At 42.4% G+C, this 24,697-nt stretch overlaps 1 protein-coding gene across 12 annotated transcripts in view; it reads right to left on the reverse strand.

Annotated features, from left to right (window-relative positions):
- The window catches only part of LOC124041872 (astrotactin-1-like), a 257,985-nt gene that overhangs the window by 149,244 nt on the left and 84,044 nt on the right, over nucleotides 1–24,697 (reverse strand). For all 12 annotated transcript variants that reach the window (XM_046359962.1, XM_046359960.1, XM_046359967.1 and 9 more), the window contains 2 exons: nucleotides 24,001–24,075; nucleotides 11,379–11,516 (listed from right to left, as the gene is read on the reverse strand). In XM_046359962.1, the coding sequence (XP_046215918.1) occupies nucleotides 11,379–11,516; nucleotides 24,001–24,075 (213 nt within the window). The remainder of the gene's footprint in view (nucleotides 1–11,378; nucleotides 11,517–24,000; nucleotides 24,076–24,697) is intronic.

Genomic DNA, 24,697 nt, shown 5'->3' on the forward strand with positions numbered 1-24,697 from the left:
GATCATCCCTAAAGCCAACACCTCATTTGGTCGCCTTTCGTTCCAGTTCTTTGCTGCCTGTGACTGGAACGATTTGCAAAAATCGCTGAAATTGGAGACTTTTATCTCCCTCACCAACTTCAAACATCTGCTATCTGAGCAGCTATCCGATCGCTGCAGCTGTACATAGTCTATTGGTAAATAGCCCACCCATTTTTACCTACCTCATCCCCATACTGTTTTCATTTATTTACTTTTCTGCTCTTTTGCACACCAATATCTCTACCTGTACATGACCATCTGATCATTTATCACTCCAGTGTTAATCTGCAAAATTGTAATTATTCGCCTACCTGCTCGTGCCTTTTGCACACAATGTATAGACTCCCCTTTTTTTCTACTGTGTTATTGACTTGTTAATTGTTTACTCCATGTGTAACTCTGTGTTGTCTGTTCACACTGCTATGCTTTATCTTGGCCAGGTCGCAGTTGCAAATGAGAACTTGTTCTCAACTAGCCTACCTGGTTAAATAAATAAATAAATAAATAAATAAATAAATATTTAAAAAACATGTGTAAATATTTGTATGATCTTAACAAGATTCAACAACTGAGACATGAACTGAACAAGTTCCACAGACATGTGACTAACAGAAATGGAATAATGTGTCCCTGAACAAAGGGGGGTGGGTCAAAATCAAAAGTAACAGTCAGTATCTGGTGTGGCCACCAGCTGCATTAAGTACTGCAGTGCATCTCCTCCTCGTGGACTGCACCAGATTTGCCAGTTCTTACTGTGAGATGTTACCACACTCTTCCAACAAGGCACTTGCAAGTTCCCTGACATTTCTGGGGGGAATGGCCCTAACCCTCACCCTCCGATCCAGCGGGCTCTTCGCTGGCCATGGCAGAATACTGACATTCCTGTCTTGCAGGAAATCACACACAGAGCGAGCAGTATGGTTGGTGGCATTGTCATACTGGAGGGTCATGTCAGGATGAGCCTGCAGGAAGGGTACCACATGAAGAAGGAGGATGTATTCCCTGTAAAGTACAGCGTTGAGATTGCCTGCAATGACAAGCTCAGTCCGATGATGCTGTGACACAGCCCATGACGGACCCTCCAATCGATCCCGCTCCAGAGTACAGGCCTCGGTGTAACGCTCATTCCTTTGATGATAAACATTAATCCGACCATCACCCCTGGTGAGACAAAACCGCGACGCGTCAGTGAAGAGCACTTTTTGTCAGTCCTGTCTGGTCCAGCGAAGGTGGGTTTGTGCCCATAGGCGACGGTGTTGCCAGTGATGTCTGGTGAGGACATTGTCTTTATACATTTATGGAGAACTAACCCAACAGGTCATACAGATAATGATGTATTTAAAAAAAATGGAGGGTTTAATTCTTATACTGATTTTAGGCTACCTTTTATGATGTATTCATTTTTTTGTATTAAAATAAGTACACAAAATAACCTTTGTATTTACATGAGAGAAATGTTATTCGTCACATGCTTCGTAAACAAAAGGTGTAGACTAACAGTGAAATGCTTACTTACAAGCCCTTCCCAATAATGAGGAGAGAAATAATATAGAAACATAATAGTAAAGTCAATCACGTAATAATAAAAGTAATAATAAATACACAATGAGTAACTTGGCTATATACACGGGTCACCAGTACTGAGTCGATGTGCATCGGTACAAAGTCATTGAGGTAGATATGTACATGCATATGATATAACTAGGAATAAAGTGACAGATAGTAAACAGTAGCAGCAGCGTATGTGATGAGTCAAAAAAGTTAGTGCAAAAAGGGTCAATGCCGATTGTCCGGCTAGCTATTTGGTTAACTATTCAATAGACACTATCACTATAGATTTGAACCTTAAAGCTTTCTATGTAGAAAGATGAGGCCATTTACCCTAGTGTTCAATTATATATATGATTAAAAAGAACATTTAAAGCAATAGGAAAGTTCTGTCTGCTCATAATTCAGAAAAGACACAAAGAAGAGACATCCATTCAGGCTATTAGCCATTGAAAAATACAGGCTGGCTAATTGCTTCTTTTCACCCTGTAATTTGCCTTGCATTATACTTTACTCTTTATAGGTGAATCACAGTTCAAATGGAAGGAAATACTGTATATTGTGGGGATTCTGATTCCAAGTCTGCAGATCACTCTACATGTATCTATGAATACTCTGAGCTCTACATGGCTTAAACTTACAAAACTTTCCTCCATCTCATTTCTGTTGCTATATAGGATAACAAGATAACAAGGAGTAGAAGCAAGTAACTAAATCTAACCCTCTAAATGGTTCATTAAATGGGGAGAGAAAGTTGAACGCTGACTCTTTGAAACACAATTTTCATGAAAAACGGTGCCCAATGCAGTCAAAATGTTCCTATGTTTTGTATCATATTGTATCATTATGGGGCGGCAGGTAGCCTAGTGGTTAGAGCGTTGGGCCAGAAACCGAAGGTTGCTAGATCGAATCCCCAGGCTGACAAGGAAAAAATCTGTCGTTCTGCCCCTGAACAAGGCAGTTAACCCACTGTTCCTAGGCCGTCATTGTAAATAATAATTTGTTCTTAACTGACCAAATTAAGATTAAAAAAATATATATATATATATGGTACATATATATATATATATATATATATATATATATATATATATTGTACAACAGCTGATAAAACTAACACTGTAAAAATGTGATCAGTGTTATTTCCTGATAGTTGCTGGTTGTAAATAAAATGTACCCAGGACCTTCTAATCAGCATGTTTTGCATGGGTTGAGTTTTGGCTTCCCTGGTAACATCACTAGATTGTAATTAGGTAATAGACCAATAACAAAGAGAGTTTCCAACCTTTCTGCCAAATATCAACTAATTTTCTGTTTCCCCTCCCCAGTCAGACCACTCAGACAAACACTCCCAAATATTTTTTTTTGCAAAAAAGCTAATTTTGTTTCTTTTTGACAATTTAAATGGAAAACTGTTACAGTAATGTTGTGACCCAGAATTTGAGATTGATATAAAAAAATGGCTGCAGTTCAGTTTAAAGCTATTTTGTCAACTATTTTGTCAATTTTATGAAGTCAATAAATTAAGGCACAGACACTTTTAGATCAGAGCCTTTTCTTCCTTGTGTTGCTGCCAGAGAGTAAGACATGGTGACAAATGATTTTCAAACAAGGCCTTAGAGGGAGCACGCAGCTCCAAAGCCGAGTAAATTAACAGCATCTAGAGGTGGTAGATAGCTGTGGCGTATGCTACTGCCCTGGGGGGACGCAATGTGAGTGTTCATCACGTCATCAATCACAAAACATGTAGTTATTTACTCAGTTTTCAAGTAAGCTGCCAAATGATAAATAGAATATAAAAACACAGGAAACAAGTAGGGTGTAATGGGATACTGTATAATATGGGAGAATAGTTCACATTAATGCAGTAAAAAGAGAGATGTGGTAGTCTATTGTGGAGAAAGCAAGACTTAAAGTGATACTTCAGGATTTTGTCAATGAGGCCCTTTATCAACTTCCCCAGAATCAGATGAACTGGTGGATAGCATTTTCTTTTGTCTCTGTCCCGTATGAAGGTAGTTAGAGGTAGTTTCGCGAGCCATGGCTCCATACCCATAGACTTACAGCCCGGGAATCACAACTACCTCAAACTTCCTTCATAATGGACACAAAGACATAAAAATGGTATCCACAAATTCATCTGACTGATAAAGGGCCTCATTGCCAAAATGCTGAAGTTTCCCTTTATTGAAACCTATTATCAAAATGATTTTCATTGTTTGTGGTATTACATGAGCAGTAATATGTTTTTGTTGTTGCCAGTCACTTGTCTTTGGCCTGTTGCTCAAAAGTGAAGCCGTTGTGGGCTACATCATTACTATGTACAGCTGAGAAACTAGTTTAGTGCTTCACAGAGAAGAATCCAAATGTAAAAGCCAATCAGAATCAGAGGAAAATCTGACCTTTTGTTAATAGTATTCAAGCTTCCAGTAACAAATCACCCTCCAACTAATATAGAGCACGGTTTTCATGATCACCCATTCAAATATTCAGGATAAAATAGATTTGTATACCTACTCCATAATATTTCACCCCATGTTTTATTTTGTAAGGTTGGCTCCCAATTTACCATTGAATTTGGTACAGTGCCTCTAATGACGCTCCAATACTGGACAGAGTGGTTGTGACTGCAATGAACTGAATGACGATTTGTGACATCCAGTTAACATGGATCATCATCATCATCATCATCTATCAGCTGAAAGGGATGATGGATCTTGCTACTCCTATTCAACTTTGACTCAGTAACGTAACATACTGAGAATGCTATGTTAAAATCAAAGTCAGAGTTCCTCAAAGTCTGCTAGTTGAGTCTTGGATGTGCGGACATGATTTTGAAATTGTGTTGTTTATGAATATTTCATTGATGAAATCAGGAGCATGCATATCTTTACTTTTCCCCCCAAAAAATATAAAGACTATCTATGTCAAATCATGCCCAGGTGATCGTATAACGATTCATCTTTAAAAAAATATATATTTGAACTGAAATTGACAAGAAAAATATAGAGACTAACTCAAAAGAACATGACAGGACAGGACAGGACATCACAGGACTAAAACATTTACACAATGACTGAGAGGGAGGACATTTCATTGGAATAATCCGTGAAATGTTAATACAGTGCAATTGGAAAGTATTCAGAACCCTTGACTTTTTCCACATTTGTTACGTTGCGGCATTGTTCTAAAATAGATTAAATTAAAAATTGTCCTCATCAATCTACAATTTTTGCAAATACATTAAATAAAAACATTTAAAAAACAGAAATACCTTATTTTCATAACTATTCAGACCCTTTTCTATGACACTTGAAATTGAGCTCAGGTGCATCTTGTTTCCATTGATCATCCTTGAGATGTTTCTACAACTTGATTGGAGTTCACCTGTGGTACAATCAATTGATTGGACATGATTTGGAAAGGCTCACACCTGTCTACAGCTGTCCACAGTTGACAGTGCATGTCAGAGCTAAAACCAAGCCATGAGGTCGAAGGAATTGTCCGTAGAGCTATGAGACAGGATTGTGTCAAGGCACAGACCCGGGGAAGGGTACCAAAAAATGTCTTCAGCATTAAAGATCCCCAAGAACTCAGTGGCCTCCATCTTTCTTAAATGGAAGAAGTTTGGAACCACCAAGATTCTTCATAGATCTGACCGCCCGGCCAAACTGAGAAATCGGGGGAGAAGGGCCTTGGTCAGGGAGGTGACCAAGAACCCGATGGTCACTCTGACAGAGCTCCAGAGTTCCTCTGTGGAGATGGGAGAACATTCCAGAAGTACAACCATCTCTGCAGCACTCCACCAATCAGACCTTTATGGTAGAGTGGCCAGATGGAAGCCACTCCTTATTAAAAGGCACATGACAGCCCACTTGGAGTTTGCCAAGAGGCACCTAAAGGATTCTCAGACCATGAGAAACAAGATTCTCTGGTCTGATGAAACCAAGATTGAACTCTTTGGCCTGAATTCCAGGCGTCATGTCTGGTGGAAATCTGGCACCATCCCTACAGTGAAGCATGGTGGAGGCAGCATCATGCTGTAGGGATGTTTTTCAGCGGCAGGGACTGGGATACTAGTCAGGATCGAGGGAAAGATCAATGGCGCAAAGTACAGGGAGATCCTTGATGAAAACCTGCTCCAGATCGCTCAGGACCTCAGACTGGGGCGAGGATCACCTTCTAACAGTACAGCGACTCTAAGCACACAGCCAAGACAACGCAGGAGTGGCTTCGGGCCAAGTCTCTGAATTTCTTTCAGTGGCACATTCAGAGCCCGGACTTGAACCCGATCTAACATCTCGGGAGAAAAAAAAAGAAGCTGTGCAGCAATGTTCCTCATCCAACCTGTCAGAGAGGACACACTGAGAAAAATGGGAGAAACTCCCAAAATACAGGTGTGCCAAGAAGACTACCCAAGAAGACTCGAGGCTGTAATCGCCGCCAAAGGTGCTTCAATAAAGTACTGAGTAAAGGGTCTGAATACTTATGTAAATGTAATACTCCTGTTTTTTATTTTTTTTTTTATAAAATTGCAAAAACTTCTAAAAACCTGTTTTTGCTTTGTTATTATGGGGTATTGTGTATGTGGAAAAAGTAAAGAAGTCTGAATACTTTTGGAATGCACTGTATACACTGAGTGTACAAAACATTCGGAGCACCTTCCTAATATTGAGTTGTATCCTGTCCTTTAGGCCATCAGAACATCCTCAATTTGTCAGGGCATGGACTCTACAAGGTGTCGAAAGAGTTCTGGCCCATTTTGACTCCAATGCTTCCCACTCTTGTGTCAAGTTGGCTGGATGTCCTTTGGGTGGTGGAACATTCGTGATACACACGGGAAAGTGTTCAGCGTGATAAACCCAAAAGCGTTGCAGTTCTTGACACAAACCGGTGCACCTAGCACCTACTAACATACAGTAAGTATCCTGTTCAATGGCACTTAAATATTGCCCATTCACCCTCTGAATGGCACACAAACGATCCATTTCTCAATTGTCTCAAGGCAAAAACATCCTTCTTTAACCCGTCTCCTCTCCTTCATTTACACTGACTGAAGTGGATTTAACAAGTGACATCAATAAGGGATCATAGCTTTCACCTGGATTCACTTGGTCTGTCTATGTCATAGAAAGAGCATTTATACTTCATGTTTTGTATACTCAGCGTAGTGAGCCATACCCAGTGCGTAAGTTGTATATCGGGAGGTACCATAACAAAAAGTGAGTGCAAGGGGGTGACCAAGGGGGCTATGAGGTACCGGAACGGATGGAAAATAATAATCACCTTTATAATAAAGCAGTGCATGCATATCATCGCATTTGCTTTGTGGCATAGAGCATTAGAGCAGGCCTGGAGTCGCTTATAGAAGTTGCACATATGAAAGAAAACAATTGTGCAAACTGAAAATCTGAAATCAATAAAAGCAACCTTGCCTTGAATCCATCAATAGCCTAGACGTACAGTAGGTGTGTATACACATATAGTTCAATATGAGGAGGAAATTATAGAAATGATGAGTAGCTCACTCGCCGGCGCTAGGCTTTTGGGCCGAGACTATCTCTCTTGTTTTACATTATAAAACAGTGTTTGCTCAATAGGTCTAATTGGAAGTTTATATATTTGGTAGTCTACAGTCAGATTCGAGTCTTCTCTTTTAAACTGGAGCCATCTGCTTTCCAAACTGTAATATCCCGCGATTTCATTTGATATAATGGCTTTTTCTGGCTGCACGCAGTTCACTGACAGATTTGCCGCCCGGCTATATGCCTTGTGACTGGGCTACATAAACACAATCCATAGCTAGGTCATTTTTTAAGATGCTATTGGTCCTCTGTGGCTAAATTATAGGCCTACTCCTGGTGTAGTATTCTGAATGATTTAATTTATTTCTGAACAGACAGCAGTAATTGTATAACTTTGGCAAAAAATATTTCAATTAATCAGGGCTGCTGCAACTCCTTCAGCACCCTTCCCGCAGCTACTGTATGATTCTATAAGGAAATAAACGTGCAACACTGGAGAGATGAGAGTTGCAGGCTCATGTCTGGCAGAGAGAGTGAGAGATATCATGAAACCATGTGTTTGATGTGAATACCATTCCATTATTACCGTTCCAGCCATTACTATGAGTCTGTCCTCCCCAATTAAGGTGTCACCAGCCACCTGTGTTTTGAAGTAAAAAGGATAGAGTAAGATAAGCTTTTCCAATGACATCATCAACCAATTAGTAGGGAATTATTAGGCAATGCCTACTCATAATTGGTTAAAATTATATATTTTTTATTACAAAACATAGTAAAGCAATTTTCACATATGTTGATGTTGGGGTGGTGCTGGACATGATGAATATAAGCTTGACCATTTTTTTCTCTTTAAGGCTAAGTTGATCGTTAGAACATTTGTAGGAGCATGAGAAAACTTCAAAACAAAGTTGCCTACAAATGTTTTTGGAATTGATACAAACAAGCAATGCATTAAAAACATGCTTCAAATGAAAACCGATAATGGTATTCAAGCTTCCAGTAAAAAGCCATCATCCAACTATTATAGAGCCTGGTTTTCATGATCACCCATTCAAATATTCAGGATCAAATAGATTTGTACACCTACTCCTTAAATAATCCACCCCATGTTTTCTCTCTTGTGAGATTGGCTCCCAATTTACCATTGAATTTGGTACAGCACCTCTAATGACGCTCCAATGCTGACCAGAGTGGTTGTGACTGCAATGAACTGAATGACGATTTGTGACATCCAGTTAACATGGATCATCGTCATCATCCTCCCCGTTCAATATCAGCTGAAAGTGATGATCTTGCTACTATTGTTCAACTTTGACTCAGTAACCTAACATCTTGGTACTAAGAATGATACACTACCGCTCAAAAGTTTGGGGTCACTTAGAAATGTCCTTGTTTTGAAAGAAAAGCACATTTGTTGTCCATTAAAATAACATCAAATAGATTAGAAATGCAGCGTGGACATTGTTAATGTTGTAAATGACTATTGTAGCTGGAAACGGCAGATTTTCTATGGAACATCGACATAGGTGAACAGAGGCCCATTATCAGCAACCATCACTCCTGTGTTCCAATGGCACGTTGTTTTAGCTAATCCAAGTTTAGCATTTTAAAAGGCTAATTGATCATTAGAAAACCCTTTTGCAATTATGTTAACATAGCTGAAAACTGTTGTTCTGATTAAAGAAGCAATAAAACTGGCCTTCTTTAGACTAGTTGAGTATCTGGTGCATCAGCATTTGTGTGTTCGATTAGAGGCTCAAAATGGCCAGAAACAACAAACTTTCGTCAGTCTATTCTTGTTCTGAGAAATGAACGCTATTCCATGCGAGAAATTGCCAAGAAACTGAAGATCTCGTACATTGCTGTGTACTACTCCTTTCACAGAACAGAGCAAACTGGCTAGAATAGAAAGACTAACCAGAATACAAAGAGGAGTGGAAGGCCCCGGTGCACAACTGAGCAAGAGGATAAGCACAGTGTCTAGTTTGAGAAACAGACGCCTCACAAGTCCTCCACTGTCAGCTTCATTAAATAGTAACACCAGTCTCAACATCAACAGTGAAGAGGCGACTCCGGGATGCTGGCCTTCTAGTTAGAGTTGCAAAGAAAAAGCCATATCTCAGACAGGCCAATAATAAAAGGATTAAGTTGGACAAAAGAACACATACACTGGACAGAGGAACTCTGCCTAGAAGGCTAGCATCCCGGAGTCGCCACTTCACTGTTGACATTGAGACTGGTGTTTTGCTCATCTTCACAACAAAGTTGACTACAAATACAAAGTTGCCAATGTCTTTGCATTTGATTCAAACAAGCAACGCATAAAAAGACTCTTCAAATTAAAACCCACATGTCGGCCTGAAAATATTAAACCAGCAGCCTATGCCTATTTCAGTCATATTGTTTCATGTTCAATCAATTGAGTTATATTTTGCTACTTCTAGGCTACAGTCTATCATTTTCTAAACATATTTCATGTTGTGTATGTCACGCTCTGATCTGTTTCACATGACCTTGTGCTTGTCTCCACCCCCTCCAGGTGTCGATTATTTTCCCTGGTGTATTTATCCCTGTGTTTCCTGTCTCTCTGTGCCAGTTTGTCTTGTTTGTCAAATCAACCAGCGTTTTTGTGTCTCAGCTCGTGCTTTTTCTCTTTTCTCGCTCTCCTGGTTTTGACCCTTGCCTGTCCTGACTCTGAGCCCGTCTGCCTGACCACACTGCCTGCCCCTGACCTCGAGCCTGCCTATCGTCTTGTACCGTTTGGACTCTGACCTGGTTTATGAACTCTCACCTGTACCCGACCTGCCTTTTGTCTACCCCTTTTGCTATAAAAATATCGGAGCTCAACCATCTGCGTCCTGTGTCTGCATTTGGGTCTAGCCTTGTGCCCTTATAGTTTAGCCTAACATGCACGAAATGATGTGCCAAATCTTAATTTAGTGCATTATTATAGGATAAAGATTAGAATAAGCCACCTCAATATTTGCAGCCATAGTTGATAATATCTTTCTAGAAGCTGATCCGCCCTCAGAATTGTGGAATAATTATAATGTTGAGGTAAGATTTGAATGAAGAATGCTGATCCGAGAGCAAAGTTGCCTTTCTTTAAATTCTATCAGTATCCACACATGCCTCAACGACGAACTAGGCGACCATTCCATCTGCATGGTGTTTTGGGAAACACATGTTACATCTTCGGCCGTTGTAGAAAAGATGCAATCGTTATAACACTCGTAAGCCAAAGTTCAATCGCAATCAGGAAACCCAGCCTGGTCTACTCCTGATGGACCGTAGTACAGCTTTAGAAGTGGCATTCCTTTAAAGACAAGTAAAATGCCCATTCAGTGGTGCTTCGAAACTATCTCCAGAGGTTTTGTGTCGGCATTTAAAAATCCATAGTGCACCCTTACAGACAAACAAGTATGCTGTAGCAGAGACACTTTCAAGGGTATATGACTATGGCAACTTCATTGCCAAGCTCTAGCGGTCATACACAATAGGACCATTATCTTATTTTTTTTATTTTTTTTATTGTTTTAACAAATGGCCATTTAAATGTTGAGCAAAATGTTATATTTCTCACATCCCTAGTTAGGACCATCAACTGGAAGGATTTAAAAGCTCAGATACAAAGGATAACTTTGAACTCAGCAAATGGTGGATGTGTGAAGACTGCAGTCATTTTGAGCAGCCAGGTGAAATTGCAATAAAAATGCCTTGCATACTCAGTGACTATAATTTGTGTTTCTCTAAATGTCATAGTTATAATGAAACTATCCGCACGTAACGAATGCAATCAGGGATATGGCTAAATAGATGTAGCTTCAAAGTTGCATTTGTTGAAGTGTGTATAATATAAGTTGAAAATTTTCCTGCACTTCAAAAAAGATCTATGTGCAAGCAGTACATTTCCTTTTGAGAGGTTATGAACCATTTAACAATTCAATTCAACTACACTTTTATGGTATTACATTTCCAAATGAGTTTTGTTTTTCCTGCTCTCTTATTGATTTTTTGCTCAACTTTAGTGCTTCTTTACTCTTTGAATCATGATCAATGAAACACTTGCAATGTCTGACATCAACCTTACAACGAGTGTAAAATGTTCCAGAACAATGTATAGGGAATACAAAATGCTTTGATATGGAGGATATTCAATTGCGATTATGATGGAATAAAAATACCGTCAGCCTATGTAGCCTCAAGATATTACTTTGTTTATAGCTAATATCACTCCTTGTAAAACGTACCTCATGAAACATATGGAAAAGTTGAATCTCTTACCTCACATCCACAGCATCCTCCATGACAGTCATATCAGTCTTGCACTTGGCTGAAGGGTTGATTGCCAGCTCAGCAGGTGGAATGACAAAGCTTTTACTTAATGGTAACCACATCCCTTCCCCCAATGTGTATGTGAACCTGAGGAGGAAAAATACACAGATTTTGACACATTATGCTACTAATGGAACAACATCATTGGAAACAAAGTAGAAAGAACAGTGTCTACTTTGTCCACTTAATTTAGTATTTCAAAAGGGCTGGGTTTACTACCGCTTTGCTAATGCGTGTTTGTCTGAAATAAGCTGAATTCCAGGTCTTCCGGTGCCTTGTTGAGTGGTAAACTCAGAAGATCAGTGTGGAGAACATCAGTGGTTGTTTTAATTTCCTACAGAGAAATACAATAAAACCCATGGCCTGTTGCCCATATAGCCTTGGAGACGTTGGTGCCTTTGACCATTTGTTTGTCTTTCTCTGGATAATCACAAGCATATCCTCAGTTGTCTTCAAAAGGCATTTTACACTCACTTAAACTAAAGGCTGATTGGACTCTGGAGTAGCACATTATGTTTTTTTCTCACAGTCCAATAGTTTTAGAAATCTATCTCTGGCAATGGTGCATAGCATTCAACTAATAGTTCTCAAACTACACTGAACAAAAATATGAAGTGTTAGGGAAGATTCAGAATTTGTTGGTAACATATTTAAGATGTTTAATATGTCAGGATTTGGCCAGGGTTGTTCCGGTTTTTGGTCACTAGATGCCCCCATTGTGCTTTTTGACCTTTTGTTTTCCCTTGATCCCCATTATTATTTGCACCTGTGCCTCGTTTCCCCTGATTGTATTTTAACTTCATGGATGGTGTCTGGGCGAAGGAGAATGGCGTTCCCTCTGAACCTCTAAGTGACCCCATGAGGGTTACTACATTGGATGGAAGCCCTTTGGGATCTGGACTTGTCACTCATGTCACTACCTCCTTGCGACTTTCAGTTTCACAACACCAGGAATTGATTAACTTTCATTTGATCTCCTGTTCCGAGTTCCCTCTCGTCCTTGGATACCCCTGGCTTCACAGCCATAACCCTCACATCGACTGGTCTGTGGGCACTATCAAGCAGTGGGGTCCTACGTGCCAAGCTACTTGTATTTTCCCGAATTCCCAGAGTTCTACTCCCGAGTCTTTAGAATCCATCGACCTGACCCGAGTTCCCGAGTGTTACCATGACCTCAAACTGGTATTTAGCAAACAGAGGGCCACCATGCTACCACCCCATAGACCTTATGATTGCCCCACCGAACTGTAACCGTTACCCGCTACCCCTTATGGCCACAGCCTTCGAGCTGCTCCAGGAAGCAGTTGTTTTCACTAAGCTTGACCTGCGGAACGCATACCATCTTGTGCGGATCAGACCTGGTGATGAGTGGAAGACCGCTTTCAACACGCCTACTGGTCACTATGAATACTTGGTGATGCCCTTCGGCCTGACCGACGCCCCAGCGGTGTTCCAAGCGCTCATAAACGATGTGCTTAGGCATATGCTTAACATATTTGTGTTCGTTTACTTGGATGACATCCTCATCTTTTCGAGCTCTCTTCAAGAACACACAAAGCAGGTCAGACAAGTACTCAAACGCCTCCTAGACAACCATCTGTACGTTAAGCCGGAAAAATGTAAATTCCATTCATCCCGAGTACAATTCCTGGGATTTGTAGTGGAACCCGGTCGAGTCCAAATGGACCCCAGGAAGGTAGGGGCGGTAGCGGATTGGCCCACCCCCAAATCCGTTAAGGAAGTTCAGCGTTTCCTGGGCTTCACTAACTTTTACCGCAAGTTCATCAAGAACTTCAGCTTGGTGGCAGCCCCTCTCTCAGCTTTAACCAAGGGTGGCAATGCAAGGTTTTTGTGGGGAAGAGAAGCTGAGACGGCCTTCCAAGGACTCAAGCAGCGCGTCCTCTCTGCTCCCATCCTGATACTACCGACTACGGATGAACCGTTTGTGGTGGAGGTAGACGCCTCAGAGGTTGGTGTTGGAGCTGTCCTGTCTCAGAGGGGTGAAGACAAGAAGCTTCATCCGTGCGCTTTCTTCTCACACCGGCTTTCCCCGGCTGAGAGGAACTACGATGTGGGGGATCGTGAACTCCTAGCGGTTAAGATGGCATTGAAGGAATGGAGACACTGGCTCGAGGGGGCTTCTCACCCGTTTCAAGTGCTTACGGACCACAAAAATCTGGAGTATATCCAGCAGGCGAAGCGGTTGAACTCTAGACAAGCTAGATGGTCTCTTTTCTTCAATCGATTCCAGTTTATCCTCACCTATCGGCCCGGGTCGAAGAATCTCAAACGGGATGCCCCGTCCCAAGTCTACGCTCCTGCCATTCGAGATGACACGGACATGCCTGTCCTTCCTGCTGCTAAGATCGTGGCTCCGATCTCGTGGCAAGTTGAGGATACCGTGAGACGAGCTCAAGCTATCGAACCGGACCCGAACGGAGGTCCTGCCAATCGGTTGTTTGTCCCCAAGGCAGTGAGGACTCAGGTCCTTCTGTGGGGGCACTCCTCTCGCCTCACCTGTCACCCGGGTGTAGGTCACACCTTGGAGTTCATCCAGCGTAAGTTCTGGTGGCCTACCATAAGAGAAGACGTTGCCACTTTCGTCAATGCCTGCCCCGTGTGCTGCCAGGGCAAATCTTCTCACCTCCGCCCTCAAGGACTCCTTCACCCTTTACCTGTTTCCCACAGACCCTGGTCCCATATCTCGTTGGACTTTATTACTGGCCTTCCTCCATCCCATGGCAATACTACTATCCTAGTCATAATCGACAGGTTTTCAAAGGCGGCCAGGTTCGTCCCTCTGACTAAGTTACCTTCTGCCAAGGAAACGGCTGAGTTGGTAATTAATCATGTGTTCCGAGGCTTCGGCATTCCTCAAGATATGGTTTCTGACAGAGGTCCCCAGTTCGCCTCAAGGTTTTGGAGGGCCTTCTGCCAACTCATGGGGGCTTCTGCCAGTCTATCTTCAGGGTACCATCATGAGTCCAACGGCCAAACAGAGAGGATGAATCAAGAGCTGGAAACCACCCCCGATGTATGACTCGTAACAACCCGTCCACATGGTCGTCCTTCGTTGTTTGGGCCGAATACGCGCACAACACCTTGCGCTCCTCCTCCACTGGTATGTCCCCGCACGAGTGTCAGTTTGGCTATGCCCCTCCATTGTTCCCGGAGACAGAAGTCAGAGTGCCTTCAGCCTTGAAGTTCGTCAGACGCTGTCGGCTTATGTGGAGGAAGACCCGTCTTAATCTTATGCGTTCCTCCCAGAGGTACCAACAACAAGCCAACAGACGTCGCCGTCCCGGGCCTACCCTGAGCCCCGGCCAGAGAGTCTGGCTCTCCACAAGAGACTTACCACTACGGGTGGAGTCTCGCAAGCTGTCCCAAAAATACATTGGTCCCTTTAAGGTTGCCAGGAGAGTTAACCCAGTTTCTTATCGCCTACACTTACCCAGATGCCTTAAGATTAATCCCATGTTTCACATTTCCTTATTAAAACCTGCTGTTTTTTCTCCCCTTGTCCCGGCAGACAGACCTCCCCCTCCGCCTCGTGTCATTGGAGGCCAGCCGGCTTATACCGTCCATCGGATACTGGATTCCCGCCGGGTGCAGCGGTCCTGGCAGTATCTGGTGGACTGGGAAGGCTACGGTCCCGAGGAGCGCTCCTGGGTTCCTGCCAAAGACATACTGGACCCTGACCTCATTCGTCAGTTCAGGGCCCTCCACCCTGAGAGAGCTGGTAGGAACGTCAGGAGCCGTTCCTAGGGGGGGGGGATTCTGTCAGGATTTGGCCAGGGTTGTTCCGGTTTTTGGTCACTAGATGCCCCCATTGTACCTTTTGACCTTTTGTTTTCCCTTGATCCCCATTATTATTTGCACCTGTGCCTCGTTTCCCCTGATTGTATTTAAACCCTTAGTTTTCCTCAGTTATTTGCTCTGTGTTTGTATGTTAGCACCCAGCCCTAGTATTCTGTGTACTCTTGTTGATCCCGGTGGACTCTCTTGTGGAATTCTGTTTTTTGTTCTTGTTTATTTATTTTTGAGTATCTTTTGAGGCTTTTATGCTATACCTACCACCTTGTGGATTTACCTTTTTGTCTTGGAGGATTACCTTTGTTCTTGTGGAATTCCTTTTGAGGTTGTGGAGTTACATGTTTTCCTGAAGGACTTCACTTTTTTACTTCATTAAATACACTGTCTCAAGTACTGCTGTGTCTGCCTCATCTTCTGGGTTCTGCCGACTATTCGTGGCTCAGTTGGTTAAGTGACTGTTTCTCACTCCGGAGACCTGGGTTCGTAACCAGGTCCTGACATAATATTCATCAAATGTGTGTAAGTTACTTCTCATCAGAATGGTATTTTTGTATAATACTGTGGCGAGGTTGCAGTTATCTGTTCTATGTCGAGACTAAGTTGCATGGGCCGCAGAGAGGGGAGAGGTCAAAGTGTCATCATGTGTAAACATATCTTTTGCTCCACTGTGTGTGTGCCAGTTCACTCCCTACTTTTCCCATGGAGGATGACAGTGTCTGGAATCATTCTATCCTCTCCGTGAGTTTGTATTTAGAGTTGGTTGTATCTAAATGACAATTTGATATATCCCTGTTGATATGGAGGATTGGTTTATGGTTCTGAGGTTGAGAGAGGAGACAAAGCTGAACAATGAATTATGCCGATGCTGTCTGACTATGTGTGTTTTTTGCTATTAAAGGAACTCAGCTGCAGTGTGTAGGGGGCTGTCAGAGAATTCACTGAGAGACACTGAATTACCTGAGAGTCACAGGATTGTGATAGAGCTCATATAATTAAAGATGTACTTGTATAACTAACTCTGACTTGTGTGTGTGGTTTGCTCCCATGATTTGGCAAATAGAGGAAATTTCCACGACAGAAGGCAACATGTAAAGTGTTGGTCCCATGTTTCATGAGCTGAAATAAAAGATCCCAGAAATTATCCATACACCCAAAAATATTATTTCTCTCAGATTTTGTGCACAAATTTGTTTACACGCCTGTCAATGAGCATTTCTCCTTCGCCAGGATAATCCATCCAAATGACAGGTGCGGCATATCAACAAGCGGATTAAACAGCATGATCATTACATAGCTGCACCTTGTACTGGGGACAATAAAAGCCACTCAACACAATGCTACAGATGTCTCAAGTTGTGAGGGAGCGTGCAATTTGCATGCTGACTGCAGGAATGTCCACCAGAGCAGTTGCCAAATAATTTTATGTTTACTTCTCTACCATAAACCGTCTTCAATGTCGTTTTAGAGAATTTGGCAGTATGTCCAACCAGCTTCACAACTACAGACCACATGTAACCACGACAGCCCAGGACCTCAACATCCGGCTACTTCAGCTGCAGGATCGTCTGAGACCAGCCATCCAGACAGCTGATGAAACTGAGGAGTATTTCTGTCTGTAATAAATTCCTTTTGTGGGTAGGCCTGGCACCCAAGTGGGTGGGATTATGCCATGGCTGACCCCTGCCCAGTCATGTGAAATCCATAGATTAGGGCCTTGTGAATTTATTTAAATTGACTGAATTCTGTCACAGTTTCTGTTTTATTTGATTGTTGACCCTAACCGCTGGAGGGCACTCTTACCTTGTTTTCTGGTTTCCCTGATCATTATTTATTGGTTTCACATGTTTTAATTACCTTCTCTGTTCACCTGATTGCCTTGCTATTTAGGTTCCTCAGTTGGCCTGTATTTGTGCTTAGGTCTCATGTTTTGTTAGTGTATTCTTGTGCGGTCGCCTTGTTTTTGTCAAGACTTTAAGAAAAATGGTTTGAGTTCATGGGTTCGAGTTCATAAGCCAACAATGGACCCAGCAGAGATTTCTCAGTCATCCAAGGAACATGCCGAATTCCACCATTAAGGTCGGAACTCACCCACCATGGAACTGTGATTGGTCTCTATCAGGTGCGGCTGCAGACATTGTTGGATGATTTAAGAACTCTTTTGTCCGCTCTGCAGACAGGACAGATGGGAGCAACAGCTGCTGCACCTGTGGCTGTTCCTAATCTTCCACGTTCTACCAGCTCAGCATCTTCCTCCCTTCGGGAGCCTCATCTTCCTGCACCGGAGCGCTATGAGGGGCATCCTGGGATGTGTCATGGGTTCCTGCTCCAATGCTCGCTGGCCTTCGAGTTGCAGGCATTAACGTTTCCCACCGAGCGTTCCAAAGTGGCATATGTCATCTCCTTGCTCTCAGGAAGAGCTCTGGACTGGGCCACGGCCATATGGGAGCAGCATTTAGACATTTGTTTTAATTGGCAAAGCTTCACACAGGAGATGAGGGTTTTTGATCACACCATCAGAGGCAGGAACGCTGCTCAAAGACTCATTGTGCTTCGGCAGGGCAGCTGGAGCATAGCTGATTACGCCATTGACTTTCGGACGCTCGCTGCTGAGAGCAGTTGGAATACAGATGCACTTCACTCAGCCTTTCTGAACGGACTCAGCAAGGTTCTCAATTATTAACTGGCTTCCCGGGACAACCCTGACACTCTGGATGAGCTTATCGTTCTGGCCATCCGGATTGACAACCGGCTTTGGGAACGTCGTAGTGAGAGGACGGAGAGGTTCCGAGTGGTCTCCAGTGTTTCGGGTCCCATTGAGGGAGTTCCACTTCCTTATGCTTCATCTGGTTGTTCTGTACCCTGTCAGAGTTCTCAATTTGGCTCTGGTTCTCCTTCATATCCTTCAGAGGAGACGATGCAGTTGGGACGCACCAGACTTTCCGCTCTGGAGAGAAGGAGCAGGATTAACGAGCAACATTGCCTTTACAGTGAACAGTCTGGACATTTCTGTGCCTCCTGGCCCGAGCTGACGGGAAATGGGATGACTCGTCAGTAGACGGGAGAATACTGGCGAGTCAGTCTCCAGCTGCCGACACGGTACGCTCCTTGCTTCCGACCAACCTGCACTGGGACAATGGGCATTTGGACATTCTTGCTTTCATAGATTCTGGGGCTACCAGCTGTTTTCTGGATCTCACAATAGCTCGCCAAGAAGGGCTGCCCCTCACTAAGCTAGACATTCCGTTGTTGGTCACTGCGCTGGATGGTCAACCCCTAGGGTCTAGGAAGGTGAATCAACTCACCATGCCTATTCAGCTATGAGTTCTGGATTATCATGTGGAGTTTATCCAGTTACATTTGGTGGAGTCTCCTGAGCTTCCCCTGGTTCTTGGACATCCGTGTCTTTCTATCCATAATCCTCAAATTGACTGGCCCTCGGGAAGAGATCTGGGATGGAATCCTTCATGCCAGTCCACCTGCCAGCAACGCTCCCCACATCTTTCCGGCCCTGCTCGTGGGAGGCTTCCGATTTCTCCTGTTCCCCCAGCTCGGGATGACAAGCCTGATCTTTCCTGCATACCTCAGGATTACCGGGATCTGGGTCAGGTCTTCAGCAAACGAAGGGCCAGCAAACTGCCTCCTCACAGGTCCGACGATTGTGCCTTCGGCCTCCTGCCCGGCACCAGTCCTCCGAGAGGAGGTCTGTATTCTCTCTCAGTTCCAGAGACTGCAGCCATGAATATTAAGGAGGCGCTGGCGGTTGGTTTTATTTGGCCATCCACTTCACCTGCAGGAGCGGGTTTTTTCTTTGTTGGAAAGATGGATGGGGGATTACGTCTCTGTATCGATTAACGGGGTTTTGCGTACAATCTGGTGTGTGTCAGACAGGGAGACGGCTGGAAGACAGCATTCAACACCCCAAATGGACATTATGAGTACCGTGTCATGCCATTTGGACGTACAAATGCTCCAGCCATTTTCCAGGTCCTGGTTAATGATGTGCTGCGTGACTTCCTTCACCAGTTCGTGTTTGTGTACCAAGATGACATCCTCATCTTCTCCAGGTCCATGGCTGAACACATCCAACATGTTCGCCAGGTTCTTCAGACTTCTCTCTCACTACTTTTTTGTGAAGGCCGAGTGTCTTAGGTTACCGCTGGAGGGCACCCTTACCTTGTTTTCTAGTTTCCAGGTTACCCTGATCAACACTTATTGGTTTCACCTGTTTTAATTACCTTCTCTGTTCACCTGGTTGCCTTGCTATTTAGGTTCCTCAGTTGGGTTGTATCTGTGCTTAGGTCTCATGTTTGTTCGTGTACTCTTGTGCGGTTGCCTTAAAACATCTGGATCAAGTTTATTTGTCACATGTGTAGACCTTACAGTAAAATACTTACTTACAGGCTCTAACCAACAGTGCAAAAAGGTATTAGGTGAACAATGGGTAAGAAAATAAATAAAAACAACAATAAAAAAAACAGTGAATAATAACACTCAGCACATACCCGGAGCACACGTCCTGGTAATCCATCTGTCCCCACAGACTTGTGAATGTTGACCTGTTTAAAGGTCTTTCTCACGTCGGCTACGAAGAGCTTGATCACACAGTCGTCCGGAACAGCTGATGCTCTCATGCATGCCTCAGTGTTGCTTGCCTCAAAGCGAGCATAGAAGTGAATTAGCCTGTCTGGTAGGCTTGTGTCACTGGGCAGCTCACAACTGTGCTTCCCTTAGTAGTCTGTAATAGTTTGCAAGCCATGCCACATAAGACGAGCGTTGGAGCCGGTGTAGTACGATTCAATCTTAGCCCTGTATTGACACTTTGCCTGTTTGATGGTTCGTCGGAGGGCATAGCAGGATTTCTTATAAGCTTCCGGGTAAGAGTCCCGCTCCTTGAAAGTAGCAGCTCTACCCTTTATTTCAGTGCGAATGTTGCCTGTAATCCATGGCTTCTGGTTGGGGTGTGTACATACAGTCACTGTGGGGACGACGTCCTCGATGCACTCATTGATAAAGCCAGTGACTGATGTGGTGTACTCCTCAATGCCATCGGAAGAATCCCGGGAACATGTCCTGTAGAGTAGTTTTGTCCTGTAGTTTAGCATCTGCTTCAACTGACCACTTTTTTATAGACCGAGTCACTGGTGCGTCCTGCTTTAATTTTTGCTTGTATGCAGGAATCAGGAGGATAGAATTGTGGTTGGATTTACCAAATGGAGGGTGAGGGAGAGCTTTGTACGCATCTCTGTGTGTGGAGAACAGGTGATATAGAATTTTTTCCCTCTGGTTGCACCATCTGCCTTCTGCGGATCCTCTGCACCTGCGTCTCTTCTTCTTGCAAATAACTGGGATGTTGGCCTTGTTGGGTGTTCGGAGAATGTCCTGTGCGTCCTGTTTGTTGAAGAAAAAATCTTTGTCTAGTCCGAGGTGAGTGATCGCTGTCCTGATATCCAGAAGCTCTTTTTTTGCCGTAAGATACGGTTGCAGAAACATTATGTACAAAATAATTTACAAATAATTCGGAAAAAAACACATAATAGCACAATTGGTTGGGCGCCCGTAAAACTGCTGCCATTTCTTCTGGCGCCATTTGGATTTGCCCTTACCTCTGCTTGCTGTGTTTCTCTGTGCCTGGGTTCGAGTTCGTACAAGCATTATTGTAACAAATTCCTTATATGAACTGTAACTCAGTAAAATATTTGAAACTGCTGCATGTTGTGTTTCTATTTTTGTTCAGTATATTATCAATATGTCTGTTAGTGTACATAGATACAGCACATACAAACCTACAACTCACTTTAATTAGAAATGATTAACTTACAAAACATTGCACAGCAATGCATACAACAACATTCAAGCCAAGTGACTTACTTTTTGTATGTATCTACAGTAACTGTGTAATTGATAGATGCACACACACTCACATTACATGTTCATGTTTTTAAATGTATGTAACTTGTCAAGGACTTTGAACCAAGCAGGACTAGCTGCCTCCATCGGTGTCGGATAATGGGGATCCTAATACAAATCTAAATCAAGTCTAATAAGAGCTAGGCATGAGTCAATTAAAAGTCTCACAACACAGAAGACCAGACCAGATACAATAAAAACAATTAAGTTCTGGAGAGCAATTGAAGTCTGAAGTCCAAGCATTCCCAAAGGATTATTGATAAACCCTTGAACTTACTTTAGAAAGGCTTCAAAATGAATCTCAAAGTGAAACTGTTCATGAGTCGATAGACACCAGCAAATTCAGCAAAAAGTATTTCTCAAACAGGGCGTTCTTCTATTTGACACCAAATGTAGTAGTATAATTTCTTATATATTATGCATCATTCTAGCACAAAAAAAAGGACTTGTTGATTAAAATGGTTAACGACCATTTTTGCAGACTTAACGTTTTTTGCATCTCACATTGTTCAATTTACATCTAATAAAATGCTAACTTAGCATTAGAAAAGGGCACCCGATCACAAGCACTGCATAGACTACTAGTCACTTTAGGAAGGGAATGATTAAAGTGCTGTAAAAGAGAGCATTAATTATCTCACTCCAATTACCTCCCCTCTTTCCAACTGGAGTGTTATATGAATCAAACTCCCTCAGTCCTACCATTTAATATCATGCACTGGATTCTTCCAAGTGATAATGGGCAGCTAGGCAAGTCTACTAAAACGGTATTTTTCTCCTATTATTTCCCTAGAAGTCATTGCTACCAGCCCCATAAGTCTCTGTCCTTATCCAGAAGTGGGTTGTATGGTTTTCTAGGAGATATTTATATACATTGTGGTATAGGATGATGCCAATCTGAAACTGAAGGCTATCAACAAGAAATCCCTTCAGCAACAGAAGCTTATGGAACAGTAGCAATAGAACACTCGTCAATGGAGTTGGTGTGCACAGGAAGGAATAACAAGAGAAAGCAGCCTTTGAGGGTGAACCCCCTCCACCCATTCAGGACAGGTGTTCTAAGTGATAGCAAGACATATTTATTTCCAGTACTTTATCTGGTTTCTGTCCAAGCCGTGCCCTAGCACTGGGACAGCTTGCAAATGGCGTCAACTAATTGAACTCTAACAAGTTTGTTATCTAGAGGCTAGACTCTTCTTTGTCTACGGGACACACGATTACGGATCACCATGTTATCAGATATTGTTGACGAACTAATACGTACGGGAGCTGATTTTTTTATTAACATTCTGCTCCTGATTCATGTTATCCCCAAGCTCAGCAAACAACAAAACATTGTAATTTTGTATTCTACTTATGAGTGCAATACTGTTTTGTTGAATTGTAATACACGGATGGGTGACTTGGCAAATGGGCAGCCACAAAAAACATTCATTACGTGTGCACGGTTTGAATATAACTGTCTGAGAGGGGTTCAAAGAGGAGCCTGGGACATTTTAATTTGGATGGATGTTGGCGTGAAACGCTTGAACACAACGTTACTTTAAACCTGACGCTGGACAGAATATTGGCCCGCTGCAGACTAACATTCCAAAGAGGAAACAAATGTATCAAAGAGCCTCACAGAGATGTTTGTATGATGGCTGCTCTCAATGACTAACAAAGACAGTGCTTAAAAAACATGAGAGTGACTAAATCATCCATGTGAAAATATAATCTCTGTCCCAAATGGCACCCTATTCCCTGTGGACCCTGGTCACAAGCAGTGTCCTTTAGCGAATATGTCGCCATTTGGGACTCACTCTATGTTCTTTGTTGAGAGCAGTGGTAAGCATCATAATCAGTATTGTTGTTCTTTCATTGGCTTTTGAAGGAACATGTCTTGTACAAAACAGGAGGCATATACTGTATGCCTCCATATACCTACCCAGGCTTTCTCAGTATCCATTTGAAAACAACTGTGATGGTGAATATCATAGAACGCAAATGCTCCCTTTCTGCTGACCAAGAACATTGTGCGAGATAACTTTATTCTGTGGTAACGTGAGGTTGCATGTTTTCTACAAAATCACGTTCTCAATCATTTCACTGGTCATACAACATCAGTACAAGAACAGAAAGTTTTTATTTCAAATGGATGACACATGTTTAATGCAAGGCTCAAATGTATGTACACCAAAGCAATGTCAGTCAAATTAGAACTAGAGAACTACACTGAAACTCTTATTTCAATGCTGTGTGTGCATGTAGCTAAACTCTTAAAATCAATTTTATGCCTTACACATAAAACAGAATTAATTGTATTTCAGTTCAGGGAATGTTTGGAAATAAATGAAATCCCTCGATGAAAGATGATTCTCTTGGTAAACACACCCCCAGTAGATCCCAAATGGTAAAAAGTGAAATGCTGATTTGTTGTGATTTTCATGCTGTAAAGAGTGATGCAATTCAATGATGATAGTTTTTCTTCATTCCATTAAAACAACTCAACAACATGACTCAGCTTCAACTATGAACTCAACTTCCAGATTGGAGCTTTTTAGTGTTGAGTAGTTTTCAAAACATTGAAAGTCTGTCCTGAAAAGTTGTTTGGAGAGAATAGGAACACAGTATTTTGTTACTAGTTTAAAATCTACAGCTTTCATTCCGTTCTATGCCATCTTCAAATGTGACAATCTGTCATGCTATTATGATAAAAAGTTTTCCTATTGTAAAGAAAACATTCCAATGGGTCAATATCATATAAAATCTCTGAAAAAAACCCATTTGAAACAGAATTTCATGCTGTTTTCAAAAAGTGTTACCCATAGAAATGTGTTCTGGTTAATACATGTGTACAGTGAGTTCTTACCTGAAAATGCGATCAGATGGTTGTTCTCCCATCACCAGATCAAAACCACGCTGGAAAATAGTGTAAGGCCAGGGTCTGGTGACAAATAAGAGAGGAGAGAGTTAGACTTATATTCAGTCAAAACCAGTAACGTGGTTTACGAGACAAGAATGAAATGACTGATTGAAGAAAGAAACTTATTTTACTACTTTAAGTACAGTGTAACAATGAGTAATCACAACACGTTACACTGCAATACACAAAACACAACCCAATCCACTGCCTGTTCACACCGCTACCATCCAGAAGGCGAGGTCAGTACAGGTGCATCAAAGCTGGGACCGAGAGACTGAAAAACAGCTTCTATCGCAAGGCCATCAGACTGTTAAACAGCCATCACTTACACAGAGACGCTGCTGCCTACATACAGACTTGAAATCATTGGCCACTTTAATACATGGATCACAAGTCACTTTAATAATGCCACTTTAATAGTGGAATTGTTAGATGACTTGTTAGGTATTGTTGCATTGTCGGGAAACTAGAAGCACAAGCATTTCGCTACACTCACAATAACCTTGTGTATGTGACCAATAAAAATGGATTTGATTTGATTTGTTTGTCTTCAGTTTTCCCTGAAATATTTATTTATCTATCCTGCTCAAATAGTAAACAAGTTCGGGAATCTTTTCAGCACAGCATCTCCTGACAACATTTC

The sequence above is a fragment of the Oncorhynchus gorbuscha genome, linkage group LG08 (genome assembly GCF_021184085.1).
Source record: "Oncorhynchus gorbuscha isolate QuinsamMale2020 ecotype Even-year linkage group LG08, OgorEven_v1.0, whole genome shotgun sequence".
In the NCBI taxonomy this organism is placed as follows: domain Eukaryota; kingdom Metazoa; phylum Chordata; class Actinopteri; order Salmoniformes; family Salmonidae; genus Oncorhynchus; species Oncorhynchus gorbuscha.